This window comes from Colias eurytheme, chromosome 18 (genome assembly GCF_061535395.1).
Source record: "Colias eurytheme isolate Ceu_HAF_F1 chromosome 18, ilColEury1 Martin Lab GWU primary, whole genome shotgun sequence".
Classification (NCBI taxonomy): domain Eukaryota; kingdom Metazoa; phylum Arthropoda; class Insecta; order Lepidoptera; family Pieridae; genus Colias; species Colias eurytheme.
The window spans coordinates 3,028,162-3,054,508 of NC_142997.1; the positions used below are offsets into that span (position 1 = coordinate 3,028,162).

At 42.0% G+C, this 26,347-nt stretch overlaps 1 protein-coding gene across 1 annotated transcript; it reads right to left on the minus strand.

Moving 5' to 3' along the window:
- Positions 1-9,612: 9,612 nt before the first annotated feature.
- LOC149900508 (uncharacterized) lies at positions 9,613-26,069 on the minus strand. The gene is made up of 2 exons (XM_090112701.1): positions 26,017-26,069; positions 9,613-23,886 (listed from the first exon to the last, which is right to left on the minus strand). Exons 1-2 carry the CDS (start codon positions 26,056-26,058, stop codon positions 9,697-9,699), a joined length of 14,232 nt encoding a protein of 4,743 aa, XP_089968827.1. The 5' UTR covers positions 26,059-26,069; the 3' UTR covers positions 9,613-9,696.
- Between the last annotated feature and the right edge of the window lie 278 nt (positions 26,070-26,347).

Sequence of the window (26,347 nt, forward strand, 5' to 3'; positions counted from 1 at the left end):
GACGGGATAAATCGACCATACGACAATGCGTAACATAGCACCCAAAACAGATACAGAAAACATCAAAGTATAAGTTAATCCATCGGAAACTGTTCAACACACGCACGCTGACGCGCCACTATTAATCATAGAAAATGACGTAGGCTATTGTGTGACTCTGGCTCAAAATTGTGAAAACCTACCCGTACGAGGCGAACTAATAACGTGGTCCGCTCACACTTCGGAAAATACCCAGAGGGGGGTACCGTGCGCACAAAAGAACAAAAAAACTTATCATTTTTTGATTCTTTTTTCTATTGACACATGAAGATGACTGGTTCTTACATACCTTCTTATGTTGTTATGTAAATAGTGCTACTATAAATTTAATTTCCGTAACAAGTTGGTTTTATCAATAAGTAAAAGTTGTGTTTGTAAAAGTGCTCTATGTATTGTTAAAAAAATATGTATCTTAAATTACATGGAGGAGAAAGGAAGCTGTTGAATGCTTGGTTCAAAGCAGTTTATTTTTTGTTTCAAAGGTTTATTTACAAGAGTGATTATTATTTTTTTTCTGACTTTTTAAAAATTGATTTCACTGATAGTTTTCCTCTTTTGATTAGTTATTGTACCTAGTATGTTCTTTTATTCTTCGCCACAAACCACAACATAACTAGGTATACTTTCTTCGGCACTAGGTAAATAATACAAAATTGACCTTAACTGTTTTACCTAGGTATATTTTATTAAATAAGAAATTACAAAATAGTATTACTTCTCGTAGCAAGTTGTAAATTCCTTCCATACAGTTCAGCTGCAAAACTATTACTAAACATCGCTATCACACGGGTCGACAATATCAGTTTTTTAATATCTTATCACAGACTAAATAAAAAAAAACAATAAAGTATTCTTTTTCCGACTCTACGTTATACAGCTTGACGATGACGCCGCGCGGCTGTGTGCGTGCACTTGCCGTTGTGTGTGTGTGCGTGACGTTTGCGACCGACGTGATATATTGAGAACTGCGCCAAAAATCGCAATAGTTTATGTAACGTTTCGTTTTGTTTCATACGCATGTTGGTTGTGGTTTTGATTTGTTATACCATAATGCCTTTGTTCTAGAACAATCTGGAATATTTGCACATCTTAGCCTATTGTCAAAACTCACCATAGTACCTATATTTTGTTTGTTTAATAAAGGATTTTTCGTATATATTGTAGTTTTATTTCAATTTATTTACCCCATATACCTTCATCTCTTCCTTTGTCATCGTAATTTGATTATTTTTTTACTAGATCAACTATAAAATATAACTACTTACGCAAGATCCCAGTTAACAGCCTAGTAACTTGGGTTGAAGGAAAGATTCTGTTCACATAATGTTTGTTTCCAAAAAATATAGTACTCTATTTTTTGCAAAGTAAAAATTAACATTGCAAAATTCTAAGAATTGATACTAAATTTATACCTAAACAGCCAAAGTGGACACTGGACAGCATCCTTAAGTACGTAGGTGATATTCTAGTTCGAATGCCTCAAGCAAATAGGACACCGCAGCCAATTAACATTACAATTTTAATTACTTTCATATCTGTGGTATTAACAACGAAAATCATCTGGTCATTTTACTTTCATATAATATGTGGTACATATATTGTATTACCAAATCCTTGAATAATTTATTGACAATAGAATTAGAGTATGAGTCTGTTGTAAGAAATAAAAACTTATAATGTACTTGTATTTTCATAGGATTAATCAGAATACAAGAACGCTGTACGTCAATTCGTTCACACATCTTTAATAAATATTGGATTTTACATGCAAATATATGTCGCGATAGATTTTACACTCCATTTGTTCGCTGGAACGCAATCAGCGATCAATTAGGCACAGGCTGCGTCAACAATTAGATACATATGAAAGCAATGCATCCGCAAATAATGCTTTGTGTATTTAAGCTATATCCAACAAAATAAATACAACGAATTCGTGCATTCGTTCCACTTCGCCTCCGATCTCATTTGCGGTTCTCAGAGGAGGAATACAATGCCTATGTAGCTATATTTCTGAATTTTATGCCTACGTGCACGACCAGTGTTATTTGATCCGTCACTGTGAAAAGAGTGATGTCATTTCGGGTGCGGTTTAGAGTTTTGCGGGCGAATTGAGGGCTCATGTTGTTTTGGGCGACGCACGTGTGTGAGTATAGTTGGATAGTGTAGGGGGAGACTCCCTCGTCGCGTCATCGTTGACTATTGCGCTTGTGTTAGAGAATGCACATTTAAAATGCCCTCCCCATGACGATCACAGAGCCGCCATTTTAGTTCTTTTTTACGTAATGATTTTTGGCAAAATGTGTTAGCTTTTAGATGTACTAAGCGTTATTTGCTTTTTACGGGATTCAATCAGGTTTAATGCGAGTAGCAAGGGTATAGGATAGTAATAAAAGAAAAACATTTTTTTTTCACTTAAAAAAACAATTTCGTTCGTATTACGGAAAAAGTATCGATGCTTTCTTAATTGTTAGATAATTGAAGAAAGCCTAATCATTTCAATGCCTTACAATTACCGTTAATTGCGATCATATTTTCTCGTACATAATATAAAAAATAAGAAATAACTTCGCATGTCGAGACGCTACCTACTCTACAACTTTTACAATAAATACGCATCTACATAATGATCCTGAATATTTGAATAATTTTACAAAATTTCTTACGCTTTTTAGAATTTCTCTAAAAAAACTATTCCCGCAAAATCAAGCCACAAGAATCAAGATGCTGCATAGGCTGCACCTAATATTAAAATAGAGATGATTATTCAAGACTGAATTATATAAAAAGCTTGTTTTATTAGATAACTAGCGGTCCGCCCCGGCTTCGCCTGTGGGCTGTGGTGTTGACATGTTGACGTTTTCTCTCCAGAACTTCAAGGAATATTATAACTTCGAACTTTAAGGAATATTATAAAAAAATTAAAGAAAATGGTTCAGCCATTCTCGAGTTTTGCGCTTAACAACACAGTTGGCGATTTATTTTTATTAGGTTTATAATAGGTATACCTATAGGCTATATAAGATTAGTTAAAGCATAATACAATACACTAACAAGAAACACCTAGGTGTTATCAGAACAGTTTATTTACCTACAGATGGCTTAAATATTATTATCATACTCTAAACCTAACTCGAAAATAGGTATACTTTTAGTTTATCAATCCCTCAAGTTTAGATAACAATATGAAAATATTTAAACTGAAAATTTTTATTACATCGTCTCAAACTTTTTGGTCTGTGTAGCGCATGTCGCGTGACGGTTGGCTGCCGAGTAGGTTGCCTATAAAGCAGTGTTCGGAAAGTTTCACTTTTACCGTGGTTTCATAAAACCACACAACATTTTTTTATTTTATTTATTTATAGATGCACCAACAGTAACTCAATTTGTAACATTATATAAGTAATCGTACATAAAGCCTAAATTGGCTACTAATTATAGGTACAGCATTACTTGAGAATTGGTATGAATTTAGTATTTAATCTAAATAATTATACACAGAAGAGAGAAGATATAGAGCAATGTGAAAACAATATAGTCAAAAATAATTATAGGAATTCAATAACATTTTTACAGGAATTCAATAACAGTGTCCATAGATATTAGGTTGGTATGTCTTCGTTAGAACAGCGGGAAGCTTAGCGGGAAGCGACTATTGTGGTTATTTAGAGGTAAATTTTATATTTAATTGAATCAATCACATACAAATGAATAAGATAAAAGATTTAATTTAATACAAGTTCTACTCGACCAATTTTTTTAACTTTAATTATAATGAAACGTCTTTACCAAGTAGGTAGGTAGGTACCTAAATAAGTTCATACAATTTTTTCCAAGTTACCTAATTAAGATTTGAGTAGTAATTAAATTTTTATACTCACCTTTATTTATTCCAAAAACACACAAGCACTACACTAACAATTGAAACATTAAAATCGACTACAATTCGGCTATATCAAAATCAAAATAAAAAACCACTCACTCCTCTTTTCATCACATTTTTCTAAAACAACAGTTTAAAAACAATTTTAAAACCATGTCCATCGACAGCTCCTTGAGGAATAAATGTCTTGAGGGCAACGGTCATACCAATTCTCACATAAATTTATTTTTATTTGCATAAATGAGATCAAGGGGTCAGTGAACCGGTTCTATGATTTGTCTATTTGATGTTAAACATTTCTAACCTTGGTAGCCCTTTGGATAGACATCTTGACCAATCTATTGTGATAAATGATACGCTAGCAAGATGTAACACTGAGTCGTCTTAGTACAATAATCCTGTAAGATTCTAACTCAATATTATAAATGCGAACCTATATCTCTATCTGTATGGTCTTCACACCTCAGCTGATTTGGATGAAATTTGGTACAATCAGTGGTGGATTTACACTAGGGGCAGTCGGGGCTAGTGCCAAAAGGGTGGCAAATTTTCTAGGGCGGCAAAATTTGAAAAGTGAAATTTGAAAAAAAAAATTTTAGTGTTAGCAAAAGTTTTTAATGTGAATTTTTTATTCTTTTAAATTAATCATTTATTATTGTACACAATGTACACAACCTCGTCGATTACAAACTTCTTTTGGAGCTTTTATTTGTGGTTTTCGAGGACGACCACCGGGTCCTATTACGACATCATCCGAATCTACTTCTATAACGTTAAATCTATTGAGTATAATATTTGCTCATCTCAAATTTGTTTCATCAAAAAGAAAAAGGAGCGATATGCTATCAGGTTGACTACTAGCGTTGCAGCAGCATTTATCTTTGTCGTAGCTAGCTAGCGTTTCCTTTTGATTGAATAATATTCGATATAAGTGGACATTTATTTCCCTTTTGAGTTTGAGCTTCAGGCATTATTGAGGGAGGGAGAGTGGCAGGGAGGGAGTGTGGCAGGGAGGAAGAGTGGGCCGTAGTGGCCCATAGTGGCCTAGTGGCAGAGAGTGGCCACATAGTGGCCATTTAGTGGCCTATAGTGGCCCATAGTCAAATCAAATCATTTATTTATTCCTCTTCACAATTCCCAATCACATTAATCTACATGCATAAAAAAATTATAAAACAATTAGCTGGAGTTGGAGGAGCTAGTGTCTGAAATGGGTTTTATAACCGGTATCACAAGGGTATCACAGATCACCTGCAGGTCCCCGCCCTCGGAAGTCGGAACCAAAATACAATTACAAAAATATGTTTCACATAATTCAAATGTTTCTGGTTAGGTAGTGAGAACGACATAAGTTTATTGTTATTAAAAATTTAAAATTATACCTGCGTGTGTGTGTGCGTTTTTATGTGTGGGTGTGTGTGTGTGTTGTGTGTGTGTGTTTGTATTGGTTTGTTACTCTTTCACGCAAATACTACTGAACCGATTATAATGAAATTTAGCACACATATAGAGGGTAACTTGGATTAACACATAGGATAGGTTTTATCCCGGAAATAACACGGGAAGGGGAACTATGCAGGTTTTTCTTTGAAAACGCGGGCCAAGTCGCGGGCGGAAAGCAAGTGTAATATTAAAGCTGTGAAACAATATTGGGATAAATTTATTATTATTTATATTTTTCCGAAGATATTATTTCTGAAAAGCCTTAATATAATTTTACTTCATTTAGATTTTTGACCCGACTGTGTAAGTTTGATTAAAATATGCATCGGATTTTTATGCTGTTTTTGAATACCTAAATAATACCTAACTAAATAGAATGATGAAGGATTGGTATGCATGTAAAATTTGTTAAGTATTAAACACAGCGGAAGCGGGTGAAACCGCAGGCGGAATGCTAGTCCTTGAAATTTGTTACGAGATGTGTTTCGTCATCACTGAAAAATATGACATAAAATTTTAATTATTTAAAAAAAAAACATTAATAAAAAATTAATACATTCCATCGTGATATATAATAATTTTCCAGCTGTTTGTAAAAGTTAATTATTATTTATTTTTACTTTTTTATATAGCGCCATCTCTTGACGAAGATTGCGCCGAGTAAAAGTATATAATCAATAAATATCATGTCACTCTAGATGGCGCTTAACCAAATTTATTACAACGCCATCTTGCGGCATTCAACTATACTAATGAAAGCCTTAACATCGATTTATTAATCACTTCAAATAAAATGCGATAGATGGCGTTCATTTTTAAATGTTGCCTAATGAATTTACAAGCCATTATAATATTTTATCTGTGCTATATGACCTTTTGGTTTGAAGTTTTAACCACAAATTTCAAGATTCTGTAATCTGTGGCGGGTGCCGGGTGGCCTGTGCTCAGAGTCTCAGTCCTCAGGGCTCAGACGCTCTGATGGATAAAAAATTAGTGATCCTCTTGAAGTTCGGAACGCTAAAAATCACGATCCTCATCTTAATTTTCTACTATTAATGCATTTAAAATGCATTAATTGGGCTTTATTTATTTATTTACTTTTTGTGTCTCTCTCTCGTTTAGGTATACAACTCGTATTAATTGAAAATTAGAGGCGGAAAACACTGGTCACTGGTATTTTGGTCTGTGGCGGCAAAGCAGGTATATAGGTATGTATCAGAGATTTATTACAATATTGATATGTACTTATGTACATATCTAGGTACGAAAATTTTGTGTTCATTTGTCTCACATATTTGTCCTTTCTAAAACATTACACCTAGCTATTACCTAGAAATATGAGAATGAAGAAAACCAATTCCTAAACGGGCTGATTACCTACGTACCTAACTACCTAGATGTAGATAATTAATTATGATAATACCCACAGACATATACCTATTAAGAGTCTATGATAATGCAACAGTATTACAATATAATTTCCTATTGTAATACTGTAATAATACCATGATAATAAAATATAAGTAGGTATACGTAATTAAATTGATCGTAGCGTAGCTATTTTTGGTGCCAAATTATGGATAAGTGAATATAAAAGTATTTACTTAGTTACATAAATAAAGTAGGTACCGTGAAACCTGCTTACTTTGCCACTTTTTCATGTGTCAAAAAGTTTGATTCGCTTTAAAAAAATATAATTGTATGAAAACGTAATGAGTAACCTGCACCTAGACGTAGTAAATTTCATGAAAATTTACATTATTACTAAATATCTATTTCATTTTTGTAAATTATAATATTTTAAGCATAAAAACAATTATGGCAAAGTTAGCTGTCACTTCTGGTAAATTTGCCATATGAAAGAAAAAATGAAATTTTTGGAGTTTATGAGGTTAAAAAGTAATATATTTGCACTCTTCCTATATCCCGTAAAATAAAGTAAAAACTTTATATTATTTAGCACTGGTAATTATTTAACTCTCTAAGAAGGTGGCAAATTCACCAACCTTTCCAAAATATTTCCTATATAAGAAGAAGTTAGGGTTAGGGTTGTCCAATAAAAATGTTTTGGTAGTAGGAACAATTTAGTAAAAGTAAAAAAAAAACATAATCAATTACTTCTAGTCAGTTTCTTAACTTTGAATTGTTTTACATAATAAAACAAAAAAAATAGTATTCATTAAACTAACTAACTTTTTTTTAATATCACACATTACACGACATTCCTAAAAGATTTAAACAATGACAAATTCTTATTTACATGATCTTGATTGAATATAAAAATTGTTGTTATTTTAAACTTGATAGGAACCAATCCAATCAAGTTTTAAAATCCGTTTGTACACATTATTTCCTATTAGCTGTACTTTATGTGTCTCTATTTCTTTTGTGTGTGCAATAAATAATTAAATAAATAAATACCTTTTGTAAAACAACCTTCATTTAAGCACATGCACTGTGTATTTCATACCTGGCTACCTAACTATTTATATTTTTTTTTCACCAGTCAGTAGGTACTTACAATGACAATTTAATTAAAATATTCATCAGAAATTTTGTGGCAGCCCTAACCTCCAACAAAACATGGCAAAGTCACCATCACAGACGTTGTGATTGGGGTTGTTGAATTTACCAATACCAATTGCGAAGTAAAGGTAGCTTGTAGCACAGTAAATCAGCTTTTATTTAGCTAAAGAACATTATGTTAACATAATATCAAAAAAATACTTACGTAGGCAATGCTTTTCCCGTTTGTTTTTGTAAAAGTTCCGGAGCACTAAGTTTCATACCGCCAACATTCGAAAAAATTAACCGCCGAAAATGACATCTCAAAAACAAGCTGGGTTGCCACATCTCATTCGGTGTTGCCATTTAACTCATAAATTTTACTATACAGGCATGCATAAATGACAAAAAACTGATATTAAGATGTGACTACACTTTTTCCCTCAGAAGTTGGCTATGGCAAAGTCTGCAACCGTTGGCAAAGCTAGCAGGTTTTACCGGTACCTTTTTTTATTGCAAATAAATATTATTTTATTTATTTTATAATAATCTGAAAAATATATGTTACCGTTCTGGGATATACTTATTTTAATCAAAAAACATCCTAATAGGATATTTTCTAGTGTTTATTTTACACAAGTATTTATACTTACATTTTACAAAAAAATAATGTACCTATAGTTGACTGTTTGAGTAGGTATGTGTGTAAATGTGTATTTCAGTGAAATTCTTGTGAAATTATAGGTAATATCTTTTATCATATAATATCAAATTAATCATAATTATTATAAATTAAAATTATAATATAATAGATATTATGATATCATTACATACCTACATGTTTGTAAGTACCTAGTTTTTAGTGATAAAATTAGTGATAAATCAAAAAAAATGTAAGTAGATTATAATTGGAATCTAAATGATTGTTCATTACCCATTGAACATCATATTTGGTCAGAGACTGAAAGCATTCAATATTTTCATTGCTTAGCTACCTATATAAAGTAGCCTGTCTCTTGTGTTAAATATCTAGGTACTTATTCATTTATTTGTCTTTGAGCTATATAATTTTTCTGGTTAACATCATCTAACATGTGATTTAAAGAGTCTATTTTCTCATTAAAGTTAAGATTTTTGTACTTTATTTGACAATGTATGTATAGGGACCTAGCCCTATGATAACATTACTAATAAGTAATAACTATCCTCCTTAACTAGTTGGCTTTTTTTTCGTTATTATTGCTAAATTTTTGTTAAACCAATTGGGACGGAGTATCATTATAAAAATAATATATTGTATTAGAAAAATTGCCACCATAACCTAAGATTAGCGTTTTCAATCAAACTTAGGTACCTACACTTTAAAAATTATAATATGTACAATGTACATACTTACCTATTTAATATTCATTTATAAAACTTACTTATTCCTTTCTTCCTAAATAACTTTATTAGTTATGATCAATTGATTTAATTAGATGGAGCAATAAATTTATTTGATACTCACTCTCACATTGCAACTTTATGTTAGATAATAATTGCTGAAGATCTTATAAATTCCCTATTCATTATCTATACCATTAACAATATAACACAAGTTGTATGCTAGACTAGCTCCTTTGTTAGTTATGTTAGACTTAAAAACCTAATCATGTACCTAATCATGAGCATCAAAACATAAATTAATGTGTCTAACTATATATATTGTAAAGGTAATACTAGGAATAAAAAGAAAGAAAAAATCTTGATGCAAGTCTCAAATTTATTAAAAATTCATAGATGTATCCATATTAATTTAAACAAGTAAATATTAAAAAATAGGCTGATTAACAGTCTGCGCAAGCTCCCTTTCTGCCGACTCTTATGATGAATTGGCGGCGAGATAATTGACATGCTTGACGTATACGCCCTCTACCGCGGCCGAATGAAGATGCTGAACTAGAAGCAGATGCGGATGCACTTGGCCCTGAACCACCTTCATTGATAACAACTACTTGAGGTCCCTTTTGGTAATAAGGTACATACAGAGGTCCAGACTCATTAAATCCATCAAATGCATCAAGAGGTTGGGGAGAGGATGACGAAGATGATGAAGATGAAGATGCACTTCCTGGATTTTCTTCATTGATAATAACAATTTGAGGTTCTTGCTTTACAAATGGTGCAAATGAGTTAACTAAAGGAGAATTGGGAGAAACATTTCCTGCGGATGAAGAAGAAGATGCAGAAGCGCTTGGGCCAGAGCTTCCATTATTGTCAATGACGATTATATCTTCTCCAGCATTTCCAGAGGCACCTGCTGCGGCAGCGGCTGCTGAGCTTGCACCTTGTCCTTGTTGACCGTTAAGACCGTTCAAGCCGTTTGATCCGTAGAGTCCGGCTCCGTTTAATCCGGCGCCATAAAGTCCACCCAAACCATTTCCTTGTGATCCAGAAGCAGATGCGGCAGATGACCCTGGTCCAGATTCGTTATTGTTCACAATGATGGTGCGTTCTTGATTGCCATAGGGCAAGAATTGACCGTATCCAGGGGCAGAAGCACCAGAAGCAGCAGCGGAGCTAGAGGCTGATGAACCAGAGCCTCCATTATTGTTAATGACGATAACATCTTCTCCTGCATTTCCAGAAGCACCTGCTGCGGTAGCGGCTGCTGAGCTTGCACCTTGTCCTTGTTGACCGTTAAGACCGTTCAAGCCGTTGGATCCGTAGAATCCGGCTCCGTTTGATCCGGCACCATTAAGACCACTGAATCCGTTTAATCCTGCGCCATTAAGTCCACCCAAACCATTTCCTTGTGATCCAGCAGCACCTGCTGCGGCAGCGGCTGCTGAGCTTGCGCCTTGTCCTTGTTGACCGTTAAGACCGTTCAAGCCGTTTGATCCGTAGAGTCCGGCTCCGTTTAATCCGGCGCCATAAAGTCCACCCAAACCATTTCCTTGTGATCCAGAAGCAGATGCGGTAGATGACCCTGGTCCAGATTCGTTATTGTTCACAATAATGGTGCGTTCTTGATTGCCATAGGGCAAGAATTGACCGTATCCAGGGGCAGAAGCACCAGAAGCAGCAGCGGAGCTAGAGGCTGATGAACCAGAGCCTCCATTATTGTTAATGACGATAACATCTTCTCCAGCATTTCCAGAGGCACCTGCTGCAGCAGTGGCTGCTGAGCTTGCACCTTGGCCTTGTTGACCGTTAAGACCGTTCAAGCCGTTTGATCCGTAGAGTCCAGCTCCGTTTAATCCGGCGCCATAAAGTCCACCCGATCCATAGCCTTGTGATCCAGAAGCAGATGCAGCACTTGCGGCAGCGGCTGCTGAGCTTGCACCTTGTCCTTGTTGACCGTAAAGACCGTTCAAGCCGTTTGATCCGTAGAATCCGGTGCCATAAAGTCCACCCAAACCATTTCCTTGTGATTCAGAAGCAGATGCAGCGCTTGCGGCGGATGCGCCTGAGCCAGAGCCTCCATTATTATTAATGACGATAACATCTTCTCCAGCATTTCCATAAGAACCTGCTGCGGCAGCGGCTGCTGAGCTTGCACCTTGTCCTTGTTGACCGTTAAGACCGTTCAAGCCGTTTGATCCGTAGAATCCGGCTCCGTTTAATCCAGTGCCAGAAAGTCCACCCAATCCATTTCCTTGTGATCCAGAAGTAGATGCAGTGCTTGCGGCAGATGATCCTGATCCTGATTCATTATTATTTACAATGATAGTGGGTTCTTGATTGCCATAGGGCAAGAATTGACCGTATCCAGGAGCGGAAGGACCAGAAGTAGCAGCGGAGCTTGAGGCTGATGAACCAGAGCCTCCGTTATTGTTAATAACGATAACATCTTCTCCAGCATTTCCATAAGAACCTGCTGCGGCAGCGGCTGCTGAGCTTGCGCCTTGTCCTTGTTGACCGTAAAGACCGTTCAAGCCGTTTGATCCGTAGAGTCCGGCTCCGTTTAATCCGGCGCCATAAAGTCCACCCAAACCATTTCCTTGTGATCCAGAAGCAGATGCGGCAGATGACCCTGGTCCAGATTCGTTATTGTTCACAATGATGGTGCGTTCTTGATTGCCATAGGGCAAGAATTGACCGTATCCAGGGACAGAAGCACCAGAAGCAGCAGCGGAGCTAGAGGCTGATGAACCAGAGCCTCCATTATTGTTAATGACGATTACATCTTCTCCTGCATTTCCAGAAGCACCTGCTGCGGCAGCGGCTGCTGAGCTTGCACCTTGTCCTTGTTGACCGTTAAGACCGTTCAAGCCGTTTGATCCGTAGAATCCAGATCCGTTTGATCCGGCACCATTAAGTCCACTGAATCCGTTTAATCCTGCGCCATTAAGTCCACCCAAACCATTTCCTTGTGATCCAGCAGCACCTGCTGCGGCAGCGGCTGCTGAGCTTGCGCCTCGTCCTTGTTGACCGTTAAGACCGTTCAAACCGTTTGATCCGTAGAGTCCAACTCCGTTTAATCCGGCGCCATAAAGTCCACCCGATCCGTAGCCTTGTGATCCAGAAGCAGATGCAGCACTTGCGGCAGCGGCTGCTGAGCTTGCACCTTGTCCTTGTTGACCGTAAAGACCGTTCAAGCCGTTTAATCCGTAGAATCCGGCTCCGTTTAATCCAGTGCCAGAAAGTCCACCCAATCCATTTCCTTGTGATCCAGAAGAAGATGCAGCGCTTGCGGCAGATGATCCTGATCCTGATTCATTATTATTTACAATGATAGTGGGTTCTTGATTGCCATAGGGCAAGAATTGACCGTATCCAGGAGCGGAAGGACCAGAAGTAGCAGCGGAGCTTGAGGCTGATGAACCAGAGCCTCCGTTATTGTTAATGACGATAACATCTTCTCCAGCATTTCCATAAGAACCTGCTGCGGCAGCGGCTGCTGAGCTTGCGCCTTGTCCTTGTTGACCGTAAAGACCGTTCAAGCCGTTTGATCCGTAGAATTCGGCTCCGTTGAATCCAGTGCCAGAAAGTCCACCCAATCCATTTCCTTGTGATCCAGAAGCAGATGCGGTAGATGACCCTGGTCCAGATTCGTTATTGTTCACAATAATGGTGCGTTCTTGATTGCCATAGGGCAAGAATGGACCGTATCCAGGAGCGGAAGGACCAGAAGTAGCAGCGGAGCTTGAGGCTGATGAACCAGAGCCTCCGTTATCGTTATTGTTAATGACGATAACATCTTCTCCAGCATTTCCATAAGAACCTGCTGCGGCAGCGGCTGCTGAGCTTGCGCCTTGTCCTTGTTGACCGTAAAGACCGTTTAAGCCGTTTGATCCGTAGAGTCCGGCTCCGTTTAATCCGGCGCCATAAAGTCCTCCCAATCCATTTCCTTGTGATTCAGAAGCAGATGATGCGCTTGCGGCAGATGCGCCTGAGCCAGAGCCTCCATTATTGTTAATGACGATAACATCTTCTCCTGCATTTCCAGAAGCACCTGCTGCGGAAGCGGCTGCTGAGCTTGCACCTTGTCCTTGTTGACCGTTAAGACCGTTCAAGCCGTTTGATCCATAGAGTCCGGCTCCGTTTAATCCGGCGCCATAAAGTCCACCCGATCCGTAGCCTTGTGATCCAGAAGCAGATGCAGCACTTGCGGCAGCAGCTGCTGAGCTTGCACCTTGTCCTTGTTGACCGTAAACACCGTTCAAGCCGTTTGATCCGTAGAATCCGGCTCCGTTTAAACCAGTGCCAGAAAGTCCACCCAATCCATTTCCTTGTGATCCAGAAGTAGATGCAGCGCTTGCGGCAGATGATCCTGATCCTGATTCATTATTATTTACAATGATAGTGGGTTCTTGATTGCCATAGGGCAAGAATTGACCGTATCCAGGAGCGGAAGGACCAGAAGTAGCAGCGGAGCTTGAGGCTGATGAACCAGAGCCTCCGTTATTGTTAATGACGGTAACATCTTCTCCAGCATTTCCATAAGAACCTGCTGCGGCAGCGGCTGCTGAGCTTGCACCTTGTCCTTGTTGACCGTTAAGACCGTTCAAGCCGTTTGATCCGTAGAGTCCGGCTCCGTTTAATCCTGCGCCATTAAGTCCACCCAAACCATTTCCTTGTGATCCAGCAGCACCTGCTGCGGCAGCGGCTGCTGAGCTTGCGCCTTGTCCTTGTTGACCGTTAAGACCGTTGAACCCATTTGATCCGTAGAGTCCGGCTCCGTTTAATCCGGCGCCATTAAGTCCACCCATTCCGTAGCCTTGTGATCCAGAAGCAGATGCAGCGCTTGCGGCAGCGGCTGCTGAGCTTGCACCTTGTCCTTGTTGACCGTTAAGACCGTTCAAGCCGTTTGATCCGTAGAATCCGGCTCCGTTTAATCCAGTACCAGAAAGTCCACCCAATCCATTTCCTTGTGATCCAGAAGTAGATGCAGCGCTTGCGGCAGATGATCCTGATCCTGATTCATTATTATTTACAATGATAATGGGTTCTTGATTGCCATAGGGCAAGAATTGACCGTATCCAGGGGCAGAAGCACCAGAAGCAGCAGCGGAGCTAGAGGCTGATGTACTAGAGCCTCCATTATTGTTAATGACGATAACATCTTCTCCAGCATTTCCATAAGAACCTGCTGCGGCAGCGGCTGCTGAGCTTGCGCCTTGTCCTTGTTGACCGTAAAGACCGTTCAAGCCGTTTGATCCGTAGAGTCCGGCTCCGTTTAATCCGGCGCCATAAAGTCCTCCCAATCCATTTCCTTGTGATTCAGAAGCAGATGATGCGCTTGCGGCAGATGCGCCTGAGCCAGAGCCTCCATTATTGTTAATGACGATAACATCTTCTCCTGCATTTCCAGAAGCACCTGCTGCGGAAGCGGCTGCTGAGCTTGCACCTTGTCCTTGTTGACCGTTAAGACCGTTCAAGCCGTTTGATCCGTAGAGTCCGGCTCCGTTTAATCCGTCGCCATAAAGTCCACCCGATCCGTAGCCTTGTGATCCAGGAGCAGATGCAGCACTTGCGGCAGCAGCTGCTGAGCTTGCACCTTGTCCTTGTTGACCGTAAACACCGTTCAAGCCGTTTGATCCGTATAATCCGACTCCGTTTAATCCAGTGCCAGAAAGTCCACCCAATCCATTTCCTTGTGATCCAGAAGTAGATGCAGCGCTTGCGGCAGATGATCCTGATCCTGATTCATTATTATTTACAATGATAGTGGGTTCTTGATTGCCATAGGGCAAGAATTGACCGTATCCAGGAGCGGAAGGACCAGAAGTAGCAGCGGAGCTTGAGGCTGATGAACCAGAGCCTCCGTTATTGTTAATAACGATAACATCTTCTCCTGCATTTCCAGAAACACCTGCTGCGGAAGCGGCTGCTGAGCTTGCACCTTGTCCTTGTTGACCGTTAAGACCGTTCAAGCCGTTTGATCCGTAGAGTCCGGCTCCGTTTAATCCGGCGCCATAAAGTCCACCCGATCCGTAGCCTTGTGATCCAGAAGCAGATGCAGCACTTGCGGCAGCAGCTGCTGAGCTTGCACCTTGTCCTTGTTGATCGTAAACACCGTTCAAGCCGTTTGATCCGTAGAATCCGGCTCCGTTTAATCCAGTGCCAGAAAGTCCACCCAATCCATTTCCTTGTGATCCAGAAGTAGATGCAGCGCTTGCGGCAGATGATCCTGATCCTGATTCATTATTATTTACAATGATAGTGGGTTCTTGATTGCCATAGGGCAAGAATTGACCGTATCCAGGAGCGGAAGGACCAGAAGTAGCAGCGGAGCTTGAGGCTGATGAACCAGAGCCTCCGTTATTGTTAATTACGATAACATCTTCTCCTGCATTTCCAGAAACACCTGCTGTGGCAGCGGCTGCTGAGCTTGCACCTTGTCCTTGTTGACCGTTAAGACCGTTCAAGCCGTTTGATCCGTAGAGTCCGGCTCCGTTTAATCCTGCGCCATTAAGTCCACCCAAACCATTTCCTTGTGATCCAGCAGCACCTGCTGCGGCAGCGGCTGCTGAGCTTGCGCCTTGTCCTTGTTGACCGTTAAGACCGTTGAACCCGTTTGATCCGTAGAGTCCGACTCCGTTTAATCCGGCGCCATTAAGTCCACCCATTCCGTAGCCTTGTGATCCAGAAGCAGATGCAGCGCTTGCGGCAGCGGCTGCTGAGCTTGCACCTTGTCCTTGTTGACCGTAAACACCGTTCAAGCCGTTTGATCCGTAGAATCCGGCTCCGTTTAATCCGGCTCCGTTTAATCCAGTGCCAGAAAGTCCACCCAATCCATTTCCTTGTGATCCAGAAGTAGATGCAGCGCTTGCGGCAGATGATCCTGATCCTGATTCATTATTATTTACAATGATAGTGGGTTCTTGATTGCCATAGGGCAAGAATTGACCGTATCCAGGAGCGGAAGGACCAGAAGTAGCAGCGGAGCTTGAGGCTGATGAACCAGAGCCTCCGTTATTGTTAATAACGATAACATCTTCTCCTGCATTTCCAGAAACACCTGCTGTGGCAGCGGCTGCTGAGCTTGCACCTTGTCCTTGTTGACCGTTAAGACCGTTCAAGCCGTTTGATCCGTAGAGTCCAGCTCCGTTTAATCCGGCGCCATAAAGTCCACCCGATCCGTAGCCTTGTGATCCAGAAGCAGATGCAGCACTTGCGGCAGCGGCTGCTGAGCTTGCACCTTGTCCTTGTTGACCGTAAAGACCGTTTAAGCCGTTTGATCCGTAGAATCCGGCTCCGTTGAATCCAGTGCCAGAAAGTCCACCCAAACCATTTCCTTGTGATCCAGAAACACCTGCTGCGGCAGCGGCTGCTGAGCTTGCACCTTGTCCTTGTTGACCGTTAAGACCGTTCAAGCCGTTTGATCCGTAGAGTCCGGCTCCGTTTAATCCTGCGCCATTAAGTCCACCCAAACCATTTCCTTGTGATCCAGCAGCACCTGCTGCGGCAGCGGCTGCTGAGCTTGCGCCTTGTCCTTGTTGACCGTAAAGACCGTTTAAGCCGTTTGATCCGTAGAATCCAGCTCCGTTGAATCCAGTGCCAGAAAGTCCACCCAAACCATTTCCTTGTGATCCAGAAACACCTGCTGCGGCAGCGGCTGCTGAGCTTGCACCTTGTCCTTGTTGACCGTTAAGACTGTTCAAGCCGTTTGATCCGTAGAGTCTGGCTCCGTTTAATCCTGCGCCATTAAGTCCACCCAAACCATTTCCTTGTGATCCAGCAGCACCTGCTGCGGCAGCGGCTGCTGAGCTTGCGCCTTGTCCTTGTTGACCGTTAAGACCATTGAAGCCGTTTGATCCGTAGAGTCCGGCTCCCTTTAATCCGGCGCCATTAAGTCCACCCATTCCGTAGCCTTGTGATCCAGAAGCAGATGCAGCGCTTGCGGCAGCGGCTGCTGAGCTTGCACCTTGTCCTTGTTGACCGTTAAGACCGTTCAAGCCGTTTGATCCGTAGAATCCGGCTCCGTTTAATCCAGTGCCAGAAAGTCCACCCAATCCATTTCCTTGTGATCCAGAAGTAGATGCAGCGCTTGCGGCAGATGATCCTGATCCTGATTCATTATTATTTACAATGATAATGGGTTCTTGATTGCCATAGGGCAAGAATTGACCGTATCCAGGGGCAGAAGCACCAGAAGCAGCAGCGGAGCTAGAGGCTGATGAACTAGAGCCTCCATTATTGTTAATAACGATAACATCTTCTCCTGCATTTCCAGAAGCACCTGCTGCGGCAGCGGCTGCTGAGCTTGCACCTTGTCCTTGTTGACCGTTGAGACCGTTCAAGCCGTTTGATCCGTAGAATCCTGCGCCATAAAGTCCACTCAAACCATTTCCTTGTGATTCAGAAGCAGATGCAGCGCTTGCGGCAGATGCGCCTGAGCCAGAGCCTCCATTATTATTAATGACGATAACATCTTCTCCAGCATTTCCATAAGAACCTGCTGCAGAAGCACTTGCTGCAGCAGCGGCAGCTGAGCTTGCACCTTGTCCTTGTTGACCGTAAAGACCGTTAAAGCCGTTTGATCCGTAGAATCCGGCTCCGTATAATCCAGTGCCAGAAAGTCCACCCAAACCATTTCCTTGTGATCCAGCAGCACCTGCTGCGGCAGCGGCTGCTGAGCTTGCGCCTTGTCCTTGTTGACCGTTAAGACCGTTCAAGCCGTTTGATCCGTAGAGTCCGGCTCCGTTTAATCCGGCGCCATTAAGTCCACCCATTCCGTAGCCTTGTGATCCAGATGCAGATGCAGCGCTTGCGGCAGCGGCTGCTGAGCTTGCACCTTGTCCTTGTTGACCGTTAAGACCGTTCAAGCCGTTTGATCCGTAGAATCCGGCTCCGTTTAATCCAGTGTCAGAAAGTCCACCCAATCCATTTCCTTGTGATCCAAAAGTAGATGCAGCGCTTGCGGCAGATGATCCTGATCCTGATTCATTATTATTTACAATGATAGTGGGTTCTTGATTGCCATAGGGCAAGAATTGACCGTATTCAGGAGCGGAAGGACCAGAAGCAGCAGCGGAGCTTGAGGCTGATGAACCAGAGCCTCCGTTATTGTTAATGACGATAAAATCATCTCCTGCATTTCCAGAAGCACTTGCTGCAGCAGCGGCAGCTGAGCTTGCACCTTGTCCTCGTTGACCGTTAAGACTGTTTAAGCCGTTTGATCCGTAGAATCCGGTGCCATAAAGTCCACCCAATCCGTTTAATCCTGCGCCATAAAGTCCACCCAAACCATTTCCTTGTGATCCATAAGTAGATGCAGCGCTTGCGGCAGATGCGCCTGAGCCAGAGCCTTCATTATTGTTAATGATGATAACATCTTCTCCAGCATTTCCAGAAAAACCTGCTGCGGCAGCGGCTGCTGAGCTTGCGCCTTGTCCTTGTTGGCTGATAAGGCCGTTCAAACCGTTTCCTGCAGCACCTGAACCAGCTGATGATGCGGAAGCAGCAGCAGCAGATCCTGATCCAGATTCGTTATTGTTCACAATGATAGTGGATTCTTGATTGCCATAGGGCAAGAATTGACTGTATCCAGGAGCAGAAGCAGCAGCGGAGCTCGAGGCTGATGAACCAGAGTTTCCGTTGTTGTTGATAATAATGTTTTCTCCTCCTGCAGAACCGAGGCCAGAAGATCCCAAACCATTTCCTTGTGATCCAGAAACACCTGCTGCGGCAGCGGCTGCTGAGCTTGCACCTTGTCCTTGTCGACCGTTAAGACCGTTCAAGCCGTTTGATCCGTAGAGTCCGGCTCCGTTTAATCCTGCGCCATTAAGTCCACCGAAACCATTTCCTTGTGATCCAGCAGCACCTGCTGCGGCAGCGGCTGCTGAGCTTGCGCCTTGTCCTTGTTGACCGTTAAGACCGTTGAAGCCGTTTGATCCGTAGAGTCCGGCTCCGTTTAATCCGGCGCCATTAAGTCCACCCATTCCGTAGCCTTGTGATCCAGAAGCAGATGCAGCGCTTGCGGCAGCGGCTGCTGAGCTTGCACCTTGTCCTTGTTGACCGTTAAGACCGTTCAAGCCGTTTGATCCGTAGAATCCGGCTCCGTTTAATCCAGTGCCAGAAAGTCCACCCAATCCATTTCCTTGTGATCCAGAAGTAGATGCAGCGCTTGCGGCAGATGATCCTGATCCTGATTCATTATTATTTACAATGATAATGGGTTCTTGATTGCCATAGGGCAAGAATTGACCGTATCCAGGGGCAGAAGCACCAGAAGCAGCAGCGGAGCTAGAGGCTGATGAACTAGAGCCTCCATTATTGTTAATAACGATAACATCTTCTCCTGCATTTCCAGAAGCACCTGCTGCGGCAGCGGCTGCTGAGCTTGCGCCTTGTCCTTGTTGACCGTTGAGACCGTTCAAGCCGTTTGATCCGTAGAATCCTGCGCCATAAAGTCCACTCAAACCATTTCCTTGTGATTCAGAAGCAGATGCAGCGCTTGCGGCAGATGCGCCTGAGCCAGAGCCTCCATTATTATTAATGACGATAACATCTTCTCCAGCATTTCCATAAGAACCTGCTGCGGCAGCGGCTGCTGAGCTTGCGCCTTGTCCTTGTTGACCGTTAAGACCGTTCAAGCCATTTGATCCGTAGAATCCGGCTCCGTTTAATCCAGTGCCAGAAAGTCCACCCAATCCATTTCCTTGTGATCCAGAAGTAGATGCAGCGCTTGCGGCAGATGATCCTGATCCTGATTCATTATTATTTACAATGATAGTGGGTTCTTGATTGCCATAGGGCAAGAATTGACCGTATTCAGGAGCGGAAGGACCAGAAGCAGCAGCGGAGCTTGAGGCTGATGAACCAGAGCCTCCATTATTGTTAATGACGATAAAATCATCTCCTGTATTTCCAGAAGCACTTGATGCAGCAGCGGCAGCTGAGCTTGCACCTTGTCCTTGTTGACCGTAAAGACCGTTAAAGCCGTTTGATCCGTAGAATCCGGCTCCGTTGAATCCAGTGCCAGAAAGTCCACCCAAACCATTTCCTTGTGATCCAGCAGCACCTGCTGCGGCAGCGGCTGCTGAGCTTGCGCCTTGTCCTTGTTGACCGTTAAGACCGTTCAAGCCGTTTGATCCGTAGAGTCCGGCTCCGTTTAATCCGGCGCCATTAAGTCCACCCATTCCGTAGCCTTGTGATCCAGAAGCAGATGCAGCGCTTGCGGCAGCGGCTGCTGAGCTTGCACCTTGTCCTTGTTGACCGTTAAGACCGTTCAAGCCGTTTGATCCGTAGAATCCGGCTCCGTTTAATCCAGTGCCAGAAAGTCCACCCAATCCATTTCCTTGTGATCCAGAAGTAGATGCAGCGCTTGCGGCAGATGATCCTGATCCTGATTCATTATTATTTACAATGATAGTGGGTTCTTGATTGCCATAGGGCAAGAATTGACCGTATTCAGGAGCGGAAGGACCAGAAGCAGCAGCGGAGCTTGAGGCTGATGAACCAGAGCCTCCGTTATTGTTAATGACGATAAAATCATCTCCTGCATTTCCAGAAGCACTTGCTGCAGCAGCGGCAGCTGAGCTTGCACCTTGTCCTTGTTGACCGTTAAGACTGTTTAAGCCGTTTGATCCGTAGAATCCGGTGCCATAAAGTCCACCCAATCCGTTTAATCCTGCGCCATAAAGTCCACCCAAACCATTTCCTTGTGATCCATAAGTAGATGCAGCGCTTGCGGCAGATGCGCCTGAGCCAGAGCCTCCATTATTGTTAATGATGATAACATCTTCTCCAGCATTTCCAGAAAAACCTGCTGCGGCAGCGGCTGCTGAGCTTGCGCCTTGTCCTTGTTGGCTGATAAGGCCGTTCAAACCGTTTCCTGCAGCACCTGAACCAGCTGATGATGCGGAAGCAGCAGCAGCAGATCCTGATCCAGATTCGTTATTGTTCACAATGATAGTGGGTTCTTGATTGCCATAGGGCAAGAATTGACCGTATCCAGGAGTAGAAGCAGCAGCGGAGCTCGAGGCTGATGAACCAGAGTTTCCGTTGTTGTTGATAATAATGTTTTCTCTTCCTGCAGAACCGAGACCAGAAGATCCCAATCCATAGGCACCACCATAGAGACCAGTAGCTCCTGAGGCGGCAGCTGCAGCGGCTGCTGAGCTTGCACCTTGTCCTTGTTGACCGTTAAGACCGTTCAAGCCGTTTGATCCGTAGTATCCGGCTGCGTTTGAACCGGTGCCATATAGTCCACCCAATCCGTTTAATCCTGCGCCATTAAGGCTACCCAAACCATTTCCTTGTGATCCAGAAGCAGATGCAGCGCTTGCGGTAGATGCGCCTGAGCCAGAGCCTCCATTATTGTTAATGACGATTACATCTTCTCCAGCATTTCCAGAAGAACCTGCAGCGGCAGCGGCTGCTGAGCTTACACCTTGTCCTTGTTGACCGTTAAGACCGTTCAAGCCGTTTGATCCGTAGAATCCGGCTCCGTTTGATCCGGCACCATAAAGTCCACCCAATCCGTTTCCTTGTGATCTAGAAGCAGATGCAGCACTTGCGGCAGATGAGCCTGAGCCAGCATTATTGTTAATGATGATGACGTCTTCTCCTGCATTTCCAGAAGAACCTGCTGCGGCAGCGGCTGCTGAGCTTGCGCCTTGTCCTTGTTGGCTGATAAGGCTGTTCAAACCGTTTCCGGCAGCACCCGAACCAGCTGATGATGCGGAAGCAGCAGCAGCAGATCCTGATCCAGATTCGTTATTGTTCACAATGATAGTGGGTTCTTGATTGCCATAGGGCAAGAATTGACCGTATCCAGGAGCAGAAGCAGCAGCGGAGCTCGAGGCTGATGAACCAGAGTTTCCGTTGTTGTTGATAATAATGTTTTCTCCTCCTGCAGAACCGAGGCCAGAAGATCCCAATCCATAGGCACCACCATAGAGACCAGTAGCTCCTGAGGCGGCAGCTGCAGCGGCTGCTGAGCTTGCACCTTGTCCTTGTTGACCGTTAAGACCGTTTAAGCCGTTTGATCCGTAGTATCCGGCTGCGTTTGAACCGGTGCCATATAGTCCACCCAATCCGTTTAATCCTGCGCCATAAAGTCCACCCAAACCATATCCTTGTGATCCAGAAGCAGATGCAGCGCTTGCGGTAGATGCGCCTGAGCCAGAGCCTCCATTATTGTTAATGACGATTACATCTTCTTTAGCATTTCCAGAAGAACCTGCAGCGGCAGCGGCTGCTGAGCTCGCACCTTGTCCTTGTTGACCGTTAAGACCGTTCAAGCCGTTTGATCCGTAGAATCCGGCTCCGTTTGATCCGGCACCATAAAGTCCACCCAATCCGTTTCCTTGTGATCTAGAAGCAGATGCAGCACTTGCGGCAGATGAGCCTGAGCCAGCATTATTGTTAATGATGATGACGTCTTCTCCTGCATTTCCAGAAAAACCTGCTGCGGCAGCGGCTGCTGAGCTTGCGCCTTGTCCTTGTTGGCTGATAAGGCCGTTCAAACCGTTTCCTGCAGCACCCGAACCAGCTGATGATGCGGAAGCAGCAGCAGCAGATCCTGATCCAGATTCGTTATTGTTCACAATGATAGTGGGTTCTTGATTGCCATAGGGCAAGAATTGACCGTATCCAGGAGCAGAAGCAGCAGCCGAGCTCGAGGCTGATGAACCAGAGTTTCCGTTGTTGTTGATAATAATGTTTTCTTCTCCTGCAGAACCGAGGCCAGAAGATCCCAATCCATAGGCACCACCATAGAGACCAGAAGCTCCTGAGGCGGCAGCTGCAGCGGCTGCTGAGCTTGCACCTTGTCCTTGTTGACCGTTAAGACCGTTTAAGCCGTTTGATCCATAGAATCCGGCTCCGTTGGATCCGGCGCCATTAAGTCCACCCAATCTGTTTCCCTGTGATCCAGAAGCAGATGCAGCGCCTGAGGCAGATACGCCTGAGCCAGAGCCTCTATTGTTGTTAAGAATCATAGTAGGTTCTTGATTGCCATATGGCAAGAATTTACCCAATGGGCCTGCTGCTGCCTGTCCACTCAATGAGTTGTATGGCCCTTCGTTTCCAGATCCAGCAGTAGAGCTAGCGGCAGAAGCGCTTGATCCTGAACCAGCGCCTCCGTTGTTGTTAATGACGATGTTTCCTCTTGCATTTCCGAGACCAGAAGCACTTGCGGGGGTTACGGCAGCAGCTGCTGAGTTTGCACCGGGTCTTTGTTGAACATTAAGACCGTTCAAACCGTTTGCTCTATACAAACCGGCACCCAATCCGTTTCCTGCTGGTACTGAACTGGCTGATGATGAAGCAGCAGAAGTTTCAGCTTCAGCAGATGATCCTGTTTGACCTTTCTTTTTAATAAGAACATCTTCTTCCCATATAGTTTCGTGTCCGGATGCGTCTGTTTTAATGACGAGAGTTCTAACCTTTACGTCATCTCCAGTCACATCTTTATCTATATCTCCAAATGCTTCGTACTCTTTTGTCGTTGTCGATCTCTCGATCACGTTTCCGGTTTGGTCGTATTCAAATTCATCAGTTTCATTAAATTTCTTTGTCTCTAGTCTGCCTGATTTGATTTCATTTGACAATGCATCGTCAATTGCATCTGCAGTAACATACTGAAAATGAAAATAATTTATTATTTACATATTGTTTTCATTCAACGGAAACAGTTAAAACCTGTTAAAACTTTACTAAATAACTTTTGCCTAGTACAGTGCAACCTCGATATAACAAATCTGAAGGGAACAAATAAATATTCGTTATATCAAGTAATTCGTTGAACTGAGGTTCGTAATGTTGAGGTTAGGTTGGTCTCAAATTCGTTATAAAGAGGTCTTTTACGTTTCTGATCCATTTCAACTTGAATCTTTAACAATAGTGACGAGCAGCAGTGTTCACATTACTTTCCAATTTAAATTAAACAAAAATGATCGTTTTACGAACAAAAGCATGTCGAAACCTGTCGCAACATGAATCACATACTATGAGATTAAGAATCATTACATTGGTTTGAACTTTATATAAAGGTTTTGGGTTGACGAAATTCGTTAATTAGAGGTATTTATACTTTTCTTGATAGTTAAAAATTCGTTATAAAGAGGTGGTTCGCAAAAAATGTTCGTCATGTAAAGGGATATATTTTTATATTGAATCTTATGGACAATTCAAGGGGATTACGAAAAATTCGTTAAATCGAGGAAATCGTTATATTGAGGTACGTTATATTAAGGTTGCACTGTATAAGAATCTAATATAGATATATTATATACTAGCGGTCCGCCCCGGCTTCGCCCGTGGTACATGTTTACGTTTTCTCTACATAACAACCATCGTCGTACTTCCAGGAATATAATAAAAAAAGAATTATCGAAATCGGTTCAGCCGTTCTCGAGTTATGCGCTTACCAACACATTTTGCGATTCATTTTTATATATAAGAAGAAGATTATATTTATATTTATATATTACTAGCGGTCCGCCCCGGCTTCGCCCGTGGTACATATTTACGTTTTCTCTACATAAGATGATAAGAACCATCCTCGTACTTCAAGGAATATAATAAAAAAAGAATTATCGAAATCGGTTCAGCCGTTCTCGAGTTATGCGCTTACCAACACATTTTGCGATTCATTTTTATATATAAGATAGATAAAGGCGAAAGTTTGTAAGGATGTATGGATGTTTGGTACTCTTTCACGTAAAAACTACTGAACCGATTACAATGAAATTTAGCACACATATAGAGGGTAACTTGGATTAACACATAGGATAGTTTTTATCCCGGAAATCCCACGGGAACGGGAACTATGCGGGTTTTCCTTTGCAAACGCGGGCGAAGCCGCGGGCGGAAATCTAGTACTACAATATTTATCTTTGTTTTTTTAACACTTTTATGCCTTTAATAGGTACATGCGGAGATAAATTAATCGAACCTCATCATTCTAATGTTCCGTCCAATTACAAATTTTGTTATTATTATCTACAGCAGCAACAGTAACATCGCGTTTGAAAATTTCAACTAACTATGACGGTTTTGAGTCTGGTGAGATGGCCGGAAAGACAAACGGAGCACGGACAGCAAAGTTTTAGTAATAGGGTTTCAAAATTCAATACATTTTCAAACATTTAACAAAATTCTTGTGGTACTTTGGAACTTCATACTTAGTTCCATTTTTATAATCCACCAATAAACATTTTCAAGTGTATTGCACGCCTCATAAGCGAAGCGTTGAGGTGGGTACTACTGTCACTTCGCGCAAAACATCTGATTTTTCAAACTTAAAATGTCTTTATGTATCATACATTGCACTTGTAAGATAATACATACACACACATATTAAGAAAAAACACTATTTTTAACGTTCATGATATTTTTGATGTCATTTTTGTTATTTAAACTAGTTAAAAAACAGTTTAAAAAAGTTCTGTCTTGGACGTCCGTGTGTCTGTATGTGCGGATCCTTTTTCTTGTTAACACGATAGCGACCGAAATACTTTACTAATCGAGTCTTTTTTTTTCTCTTATGCTTCAGTATGCTCAGGAATAGAACCCTTTCATTTTTCAGGGTCTGATTCGATGTGGTTTAATTGTTATTAAATAAACAAAAATAATAATTAATAAATATTTATTAAAAAAAAATTATGAGGCGTGCACTTTTGGATTTTCCAAATTATTTAAATATTTGGGTAGCTACAACCCAAAATTAAAAGAAATTATATTTACCTATTAATAAAAATGTTGCTTACCTGCAGTGCGCAGCACAGGATCACGAAGAATGCGACTCTCATTTTTTGAGAGTTGTCGCTGAACTGATGCCTTCACTCTGATTGAGGACCCCTTTTATACTTAAATTGTTTACAAGATTCAACTATAAGTTTACGTCAATTTAATTTTCAAAGCACTTAAATAAATATTGATCATTGTAGAATAATATCATTTTAATAAAAGAAAACAAATGAGCCTTGCAATTTTGAACAATACGTCTCAATTAGAGCTTGATTATTATTATTTCGCACGAATTTGTATTTTTTTTTTTATGTTTTAAGTATGGATTTTTGACAGTAAATCCTGATGATA